The following is a 10,579-nucleotide window of genomic DNA, read 5'->3' as shown; positions in this document are numbered from 1 at the left end:
TTTGTGCACCTGATTTTTTTTTTTAATTATTGTGGTAAAATATACACAACATAAAATTTGCCATTTCAACCATTTTCAAGTACACAGTCCAGTGGCATTAATCACACAGTGCTGTGTAGCCATCACTGCTGTGTGCTCCCAAAATGTTTTCATCACCCCAAACAGAAGCTCCGTGCCCATTAAGCAAAATTATTTTAAAATTATTTTATTAAACTTCTAATAAACCCCAAAGTTTACTTACAACATGTATGTTAGATATAAAGAATTTTTGTAAAAATGCTTTAAAAAACATTGCCAGTGCTTTTGAAAATCATGGAGTCCCTCTGATTGCATAACCGTCCTGGGCCACTGCGGAGATAATCATTATCCCAATACTTTGTTTATCGTTCTCTTCTTTTCTTTTCTTCTCTTTTTCACCACACTTCTTATATGATACATTGTTTGTTTGTTTAAATTCATACAAACAGATTTATGAAGTTGTTTCCCTGTGGCCTTCTCTGTCCATTCAGCATTCTGTTCCTGAGACTCGTCAATGTTATTACCTTTAGCTTTGGTTTTCAACCCCCTTATCTGTTGTCCACACACATTTGGTTGTTACAAATAGGGTTGCTATGCTCACTCATCTATATACCATTACAAGGTCGTGCAGAATAGTCTCACTGCCTTAAATATGATGCCGTGTGCTCCCTCTACTCATTCATTCCACCTTCCCTTTTCCCCATGGCAACCACTGCTTTTTTTTTTTTTTTTTTACTGTCTGTGTAGCCTTTTCCAGAGTTTCATATAGTTGGACTCCTACAGTATGTAACTTTTTCAGACTGGTATCTTACACTTGGCAGTAGGCATTTAAGATTCCTCCATGTCTTTTTCTAGCTTAATAGCTCATGGCTTTGTATCACTGATTGTATGGAGTATACCACAGTCTGTTTCACTTATTTATTTACTTATTCACTTGTTTTTTAAATTTTTCTTATCTACTCAGATATTGAAGGACATCTCGGTTGGTTCATAAACATACTTGTGCAGGTTTTTATGTTAATATGTTTTCAACTCATTTAGGCAAATAGGCAGGAACATTGTAGCTGGACCGGATACTAAGCCTATGTTTAGTTTTGTAAGAAACTGAAAAACTGTCTTCCAAAGAGGCTATACCACTTTGCAGCGCTACCAGCAATAAATGACAGCTCCTGTTGCTGTACATCCTTGTAAGCATTTGTTGACTGTTTTTTGGATTTTAGCCATTCTTTTAACAGGTGCATACTGATATCTCATTGCTGTTTTAATTTGCAATTCCCTAATGACAGGTGATGACAAACATCTTTTCTTAGCTTATTTGTCATTTGTCTATCTTCTTTGGTAAACTGTCTGTTCAGGTCTTTAGCCCGTTTTGTAATTGTTGTTCATCTTACTGTTGATTTTTAAATGTTCTTTGTTTTTTTTTTTACATATCAGTACCTTGTCAGATGGGTGTTTTGTAAATATTTTGTCTCAGTCTGTGGCTTATCTTTTCATTTTCTTAATGGTGTCTTTCGCAGAGCAGAAGTTTTTAATTTAATGAAGTTCTACCTATCAATTTTTTCTTTCCTGAATCGTGCTCTTTTGTTGTATCTAAAAAGTCATTGCCAAACCCAAGGCCACCTAGATTTTCTCCTATTTTATCTTCTAGCACTTGTGTAGGTTTGCATCTTACAGTTAGATGTATGATCCACCTAAAGTTAATTTTTGTGAAATGTGGAAGATTTGTGTCTAGATTCCTATTTTTCATGTCAGTGCTCCAGCACCATTTGTTGAATGTGACAATTCTTTACTTGTTTATTTTGTTTCCTGATCATTGCTGTTATAACAGAGTAACCTATTTGTCAGTAATAACTTTTTTTTTCTTATAATTCTTTGTTTATTTTTTGATTGAAATCTTGGACACTTGTGTCTCTTTTCCATCATTTCACTCCATTAGTCTCTTCTAAATTTCTGACCATGATTTCATGGTTAGTCTTGCTCTGGGAATGAGCACAGTATCACAGGATCCCGAAATCTAAAGGTCTTGTTGAGAAATGATGAGGTTAAAACATAAAAAAGAATATTCTAAAAAAAAAAAAAATAGATGTGTGTACTATAAAATCAAAAACCAAACCCACTGCTGTCAAGTCAGTTCCAACACATAGCGATCCTATAGGACAGAGTAGAACTGCCTGGTAGAGTTTCCAAGGAGCGCCTGTTGGATTCAAACTGCTGACCTTTTAGTTAGCAGCCGCAGCACTTAACCACTACCACCAGGGTTTCCGTATGTACTATATCTCTCATAAAGTAATGAAGTTTATTGTAAGAGAAAACAATGTAGATTAGATAAAATTAACAAATATAAAAAGAGAAAGTTACAACTAAGAAAAACCAGCTCTGCAAGCATAACGAGTTGTAAATGGAGTCTAAAACCTTGTACCTCATAATATACTTAGTTTTGAGATGTTAATAAGAATTCTGGAGAAAATAAATATGAGGCGTCTAACATCTGTCGGGGAAACACTGCTTGTTATACCCCGCCTGCCCAGAAGGCGACTGCTAATGCTCTGCACCATTTGACAGTAAATAGCCCTGTGCAGCTCGGAGTTTGGAGAAGTATTTTACATTAGATCTATTTTTACAAGAATAAATACCTTGTGGAACCCCAATCCTGTCTGGAAAACGTTTTAGGATTATCTATCCTATGAGTAGCTTACACTGAGCTTCAAAATAGGACCTAATCTTCCTGGTGAAGTTAAAAAGTAAGCAAATGCAGCCATATGTTACTAACTGCCTTAGTTACCTAGGCTGCTACAGCAGAAATACCACAAATGGGTGGCTTTAACAAACAGAAATTCATTTTCTCACAGTCTAGGAGGCTAAAAGTCCAAAATTCAGGGTACTGGCTGTAAGGGAAGGCTTTTTAACTCTGTCAGCTCTGGAGGAAGGTCATGGTCTCTTTGAGCGTCTGCTCCTGGGCCATCTTAATGTGGCTTGGCATATCTCTTCCGCCATCTCTGCTTCTTCTTTAATCTCTTTTATACAGGCAATCCCTGTTATCAATGTCTGACTTATGGACAAGCCAGTTATTAATCAACTTCCATAAAGACTAGTATATTAACAATTTGAGGTACATACAATGGTTCCTAGTAACAAATAGGTGCTACTTTGCTATACTCATCAAAACATTATTATTATTATTACTGTATTATTATGTTAAAGATATTTAGTATATCTGAAAGTATTTATTTAATGTTCTCTATGTTTTTTTTTGTATGAATAAAAAGGTACACTATGTATATATATACTGAGACCTATATTTGACTAGTTGACATTACATACAAACCGCACCTAACTGCTCAACTTACATACAAATTCGACTTAAAGAAAGATTTAGAAAAGGAACTTGTTCATAATCTAGGAATTGCCTGTATCTCAAAACAGATTGACTTAAAAAACACCCCACACTAATCCTGCCTCAGTATAAAAAACACGACCATTTCCAAATGGCATTATAACCACAGGTATAGAGGTTAGGATTTACAATACATGTTTGGGGGGGACACAATCCAATCCCTAACAATCCCTACAAGAAATTTCAGTTTTCTCTTGAGAAACATTTTTTTCTTAACAGAATATTCTTGAAGAAATATACATACGAATCTTAATGTAGAGGATACTTGGTGATGCAGTGCTCAATACCTTCAGTATGCCACTGTTAAAATGCTATGAAATTTTGATATGGTCATATTTTGTCACATTCTCTGTGAGAAGACAAAGTAAAGACAATTTCAGCAAATGGATGAGGAGAGGTGAGACAGAATGACACAAGTAAGTGCGTGTTTATGTAAGTTCAGCCTGAAATAATGATAGAAAAGAGAAAATCGAGAGGGAAACAGGGTATTTATATATTTTTAGCAATTCTCTTTGAATAGTGCACCATTCGGCTTACATTAAAAGTTACGTAGCAGAAATTTCGGCAAGATTTCCAATACAATTGTTCAACATTTATATGTATTTAATGACCAGGGCAGAATTATCCCCAAATGAGCTAGACAACTTTCTTAACTTAAAAAAAACAAGCCCTGGTAAGGTCTAACATGAGTCATATTTCAGAGATACTTAAGAAAAATCATGGTGAAACTTTGGAGTAACTAATTCTGTTTGAGTTAATTGGTCTATAATAAGAATTGATAAGTTCAAGGCAATTGGGCACTTATGACATGATTTTCAAAAAAGGTGGCTCCACCAAATAGTTCAGAAGAATCGTTGCACAGAAATAAGTCTAATTGCAAGGGGCAGTGGAGGTTCAGTGGTAGAAATTTCACCTTCCGATAGGACATCCACGTTTGATTTTTGGCCATTGCACCTCACGTGCAACCACCACTGGTCTGTCTTGTGTGTTACTATGTTGCTGAACAGGTTTCAGAAGTGCTTCCAGTCTAAGACAGACTTGGAAGAAAGGCCTGGTGATCTACTTCTGAAAAATCAGCCCATGAAAACCCTATCGATCACAATGTCTGATCCAATTGTGCATAGAGTTGCCGTGAGTTGGGGCTGACTCGACAGCAACCAATAGCAACAAGTTTAAATACGTGAGAATTGAAATGATTAATGCAATAATAATCTGTATCATGAAAATAATATGAATAATAATCTATATAATAATAATAACCTCATTTCCCCTGAATGAGCTCAAAGCCATGCCCTTTCTTGTAGGCAGTACAAGGGTGGTCTGTGGTATGGTAACCCCACCACAAACCTCCTCCCTGCCCCTACCAGAAACTAATTGGGCCTGGAACTGAGCTAGGTCTACCCAAATTCCTTATAACCATTTGCTTAAAAACAACATGAAACAAACAAACAAAAATCTCTCTTTACCACCAAAGGAGTGAAATATGAGCCTGACTCTCCTTTCATGCTGATTGACAAAAACGATTCACTTTTGTTTTAGAGATTGCTGTTCTCAGCGCATAAGAGTTTCTTTGTTTAGTTTATCACCCCTTCAGAGGTGCCTTCTGGTAGATTAGTATCCCCAGGTCACTACAATTCTCTAAATGAAATTAAAAATGCTTTTGAGTTTTTCCCTTTTTTACACACAACATCATTAGCCATTTATATAAACAATTAGACCTCAAAGGCAGTGCATTTTATTATCACTCCACTTAAAAATGCAGTTCGAACTCATGAGGCTGACCCCCACATCTCTTTCTCTGTGAATTTCTCCTAACTCCCTTGCCACTCCTAGGCTACTGACCATTTTGTTTTATGTATGTGGTTTTTTTCACCTCTCCTAACTCATGAAAATGTATTACACTAATGAATGAGTAAAAGTGCATTTTGGTCTTCGTGTCTTATCCACCAGCCTTATCTTTCTCATTATGACATCTTTTAGCTGCCAAGAATAACCGGTACTCATCTTTTCCTCATATGTGCATAATTGCCTCATACATTAAAATTAAAATACCACCTCCCTGAGGGGCTGAATTGCTGGGATAAGGGCTGTTGGGACCATGGTCTCAGGGAATATCTAGCTCAATTGGAATAACATATGCTCTACATTCTACTTTGGTGAGTGGAGTCTGGGGTCTTAAACACCTGTGAGCTGCCATCTAAGATACTCCACTGACCTCACCCCTTCCAGAGCAAGGGAGAATAAAGAAAACTAAGGATACAAGGGAAAGATTAGTCCAAAGGACTAATGGGCCACAACTACCATGGCCTCCACCAGACTGAGTACAGTACAACTAGATGGTGCCTGGCTACCACCACTGACTGCTCTGTCTGACAGGGATCACAATAGAGGGTCCTGGACAGAGCTTCATTAGTTCAGTAATGAAGTCACTCCTGAGGTTTGCTGTTCATCCAAAGATTTTTAGACAGGCCCATAAAAGAAAATGAGACTAAAGGGGCACACCAGACCAGGGGCAAGGACTAGAAGGCAGGAGGGGACAGGAAAGCTGGTAATAGGGAACCCAAGGTCAAGAAGGGAGAGTGTTGACATGTTGTGGGATTGTTAACGAATGTCATAAAACAATATGTGTGCTGTTTAATGAGAAACTAGTTTATTCTGAAACCTTCATCTAAAGGGCAATACAAAAAATTTATATGCCACAATCAATAAGAAACATAACTCTAAATTAGAAAAAAGTATGTTTTTCTTAATTCTTCTAGACATTTCTATTTTGCGTACTGTCCTATTTATTACATTCCACTTTGATAGTTACTCTATCTGTAATGTTTTTTTCTTGATGGGATCTCTTTCTCACTTTCTCCAAGCCTTTGGCCAAATGTCATCAGATAAGCGAGGTCTTCCTGGGCTATTGGATTCCCAAAATTGAACACTCCCCTGCAGTCCTAACTTCTTTGCGTTACCTTTTTTCACAGCATTTATCTTCTAATGAATTAACAGTGGTTATCCATCTGGTCACATCTCATGGTAACACATGTGGGCTGGGCCTTTGCCTGTTGTGATTGCTGCACTATTCCCAGTTCCTGACAAATGTCAGTAATAGTTGAATGGATAGACCTCAATATTCCTTGAATTTCTGTTTTGGTGTTACATATACTGTATAGGGGAGCCCTGGTGGTGCAGTGGTTAAGAAGTCAGCTGGTACCAAAAGGTCAGCAGGTCGAATCCATCAGCTGCTCCTTGGAAATCCTATGGACAGGCCTACTCTGTCCTACAGGGTTGCTAGGAGTTGGAATCGACTTGATGGCAACGTGTTTTATATATATATATATATATTTATATATTGTCCAGTACCTCTTATACAGTATGTGTGTGTATATATATATATAATATATACACATACACACACACACATACACACACACACACATATATATAAAAAATATATATATATATATATACACACACACACATACTGTATAAGAGGTACTGGACAATTGCAGAAAGGGACCCCAGCATTTATACTTTTATTATTGCATGTATTTATATATTTTTTATTATACCAGTATACATACAATAAAACATACAATATTTCACCAGTTTCTACATATATGCTTCAGAATTGATTATATTCTTTAAGTGGCAAAATTGTTCTCACTATTTTTATCCAAATTATCCCACCTCCATTGGCATACATTCAATGCATTCTGAGCAAACACTCCCACTTTCAGGTGTTATATTGAAATGATTAAAGAATCTTTTCTCAGTACATCCACTTAGGGCATAGAGGATTTACTGTAAATTATAAACCAAGCACTGTATAATGTAATAGGCACACAGATATTTATTAACACTGGTAGTAAAAGTACCTATTATCATGAGGGCAAATTTACAAATATTATTTTCAATCTTTGTTATCACATCAGTCACATACTGACAAGTGGAATTTATGTATCAGCTTATCTTTTAAGGAGTTTCTGATGTTTCAGACATTGTCTTTGTTTTGAGAAGTTCCTGTTTGTAAGACCTACATCAATCATGTTGTTGTTGTTGTTAGGAGTCATGGAATTGATTCTGACTCATAGTGACCATATGTGCAACAGGACCAAACACTGCCCGGTCCTGTGCCATCTTCATAATCTTTGTTATGCTTTAGTCCATTGTTGCAGCCACTGTATCAATACATCTTAAGGGTCTTCCTCTTTTTTGCTGACCCTCTACAAAGCATGGTATCCTTCTTGAGAGTCCGATCTCCCCTGATAACATGTCCAAAGTATGTGACATGTAGCCTCACCAGCCATCCTTCCTTCTAAGGAGCATTCTGGTTGTACTTCTTCCAAGACAGATTTGTTCATTCTTTTGGCATTTTTTGGCAGTCCATGGTGTAGTCAATATTCTTCACCAACATCATAATTCAAAGGTGTCAATCCTTCTTTGGTCTTCCTTATTCATTGTTCAGCTTTCCTATGCATGTGAGGTGATTGACAACACTGTGGCTTGGGTCAGGCACACCTTAGTCTTCAAGGTGACATCGTTGCTTTTTAACACTTTAAAGAGGTCTTTTGCAGCAGATTTGCCCAATGCAATGCATCATTTGCTTTCTTGACTGCTGATTCCATTGGTTGATTATGAATCCAAGTAAAATAAAATCCTTGAATCTTTCAATCATTTCTCTGTTTATCATAATGTTGCTTATTCCATTTGTGGGGATTTTTGTTTTCTTTTATGCTGAAGTGTAATCCAGGCTGAAGGCTGTAATCTTTGTAAGTGTTTCAAGTTCTCTTCACTTTCAGCAAGCAAGGTTATGTCATCTGCATAACACAGGTTGTTAATGAGTTTTCCTCCAATCCTGATGCCCCATTCTTCTTCATATAGTCCATGAATTGTATAACATGAATATTATTATTCTGATTTTTCAAAGGAGAAAAAAAAATGCTCAGAAGGTGAACTTCAGACAAGTTCTACAATTTCGAAAGTGAAGTAATGTTGACAGATTATATTTCTGTCTGATTCTGTAGTTCTTGTTCTTTGAGTTTCCTAATTTTGTTCATTCCATATTGATCAGTGACTTACAGAATTCACTAGAACCATGTGCTTTATAAGGCATTGGGTAGACATTCACCATATTAATGAACCGGTGTTCTTTTTTGTGGTTCTAGATAACGGACTTATTAATGATGGCGTGGGAGAATCAGACCTTCGACTCAGAATTCATCCTTCTAGGAATCTTTGATCATAGCCCTACCCACATCTTCCTCTTCTCTCTGATCCTGGGCATCTTCACAGTGGCCCTAATGGGAAATACTACCATGATTTTTCTCATATACCTAGACACCCAGCTCCACACCCCCATGTACTTTCTCCTCAGTCAGCTGTCCCTCATGGACCTCATGCTGATCTGCACCACGGTACCCAAGATGGCCTTCAATTACTTGTCTGGCAGAACAGCCATTTCTGTGACAGGCTGTGCCACACAAATTTTTTTCTATGCATCACTGCTTAGCTGTGAGTGCTACCTGTTGACTGTAATGGCCTATGACCGCTATGTTGCCGTTTGCCATCCTCTAAGATACCCCAGTCTCATGAGCCTTAGAATTTGTGGACTTATGGTTGCCTTCTCCTGGATTCTGGGATCTTCCGATGGTGTCATTGATGCCGCAGCAACATTTTCTTTCTCCTATTGTGGGTCCCGGGAAATAGCTCACTTCTTTTGTAATTTTCCTTCTTTGCTAAGCCATGCATGCAATGACACATCAACATTTGAAATGGTTCTCTTTATCTGCTGTATAGTAATGATTGTTATCCCTGTAGTAATCATCATTGTTTCCTATACTAGAGTCCTTCTGGCTGTCATTCGCATGGGATCTGGGGAGGGTCGCCACAAAGCTTTCACCACCTGTTCTTCCCACCTCATGGTGGTTGGAATGTACTACGGAACAGCCTTGTTTGTATACATCCGGCCCACTTCTGATCGTTCCCCCACCCAGGACAAGATGGCGTCCATCTTCTACACCATCCTTACTCCCATGCTTAATCCCTTCATCTACAGCCTCCGCAACAAAGAAGCGACCAGAGCATTCATGAAGGTATGTCTGGAGAGTAAATTCTGTAATTGTCTTTATTCTTTGTTTTCTGCTAAGTACTTCTCTTCCAAAAAATCAGGTAATGAAAACTCTATGGAACACAGTTTTACTCTGACACACATGGGATCGCCATGAGTTGGAATCAACTCAAAAACAGGTTATAGGACTTTTATTGCAATGCATGAGATTTTTTTTTCTTCTAAGTAAAACGTCTTGTCCTTTAGTTGGTGTTAGCTGCTGTCAAGTTGGCTCCGACTCATAGTGAGTGGCTCAATCCTGTGTCATCTTCAGGACTGTTGGTATGCTAGAGACCAGTGCTGCAGCCACTGTATTTTTGAGTGTCTTCCAACCTAGGAAGCTCATCTTAAAGAATTACCCTGACAACATTCTGTTGTGATCTGTTTGGTTTTCATTGACTAATCTTTCTGAAGTAGATCTCCAGGCCTTTCTTCCTACTTTGTTTTAGTCTGGAAGCTCCATTGAAACCCATCCACCCATGGGTGATCCTACTAGTATTTGAAATACTGGTGACATAGTTTCCAGAATTATAGCAACATGCAAGCCATCACAGTATGAAAAACTGACAGATGGGTGGTAGATTCTTTAGTATTATTATTTTTTGTTATAACTGTGTTCCAGTCACCTTCCCTCCAATTAAAATAAGTTAATTTCAGTTGCACATTAGTTTTGGTATTATCTAACCATAAGAGGATCAAGTTTTTCCAAAATTGATAATTGCTTTTGCATTTCACCTCACTGAATAGGAATAGAGCTTATGGAACTTGCATAAAATCATATAATGTATTTTTGACGAGGAGTTATTGTAAAAAAAAATCACATCCAGTATTTTTGTAGTTAAGTGGTCAAATAGGTATTTCCTAAGTGATCCAAGGTAATAATTTAATAAAATATTATTCAGACTCTGTGTGCAGTGGACACTTTTTGTCTCCAAACTAATAGTGGACTTGCACATAAATCAATTAATATGCTATCAGTTATCACATGTTAATAATATTGATCCATAATTGATGATTTAAGCATTTATTTCACCACTTTTTATATATCTAGTTTGGAGGAGGAGAAGATA

The 10,579-nt window shown here is 37.3% G+C and overlaps 1 protein-coding gene across 1 annotated transcript; it reads left to right on the top strand.

Annotated features, from left to right (window-relative positions):
• Positions 1-8,186: 8,186 nt before the first annotated feature.
• Positions 8,187-9,627, top strand: LOC100657697 (olfactory receptor 2M3-like). The gene has a single exon (XM_003423108.4). It carries the CDS (start codon positions 8,584-8,586, stop codon positions 9,625-9,627), a length of 1,044 nt encoding a protein of 347 aa, XP_003423156.4. The 5' UTR covers positions 8,187-8,583.
• Positions 9,628-10,579: the final 952 nt, after the last annotated feature.

This window comes from Loxodonta africana, chromosome 2 (genome assembly GCF_030014295.1).
Source record: "Loxodonta africana isolate mLoxAfr1 chromosome 2, mLoxAfr1.hap2, whole genome shotgun sequence".
Taxonomy (NCBI): domain Eukaryota; kingdom Metazoa; phylum Chordata; class Mammalia; order Proboscidea; family Elephantidae; genus Loxodonta; species Loxodonta africana.
This window is presented reverse-complemented; position numbering and strand designations above follow the sequence as displayed.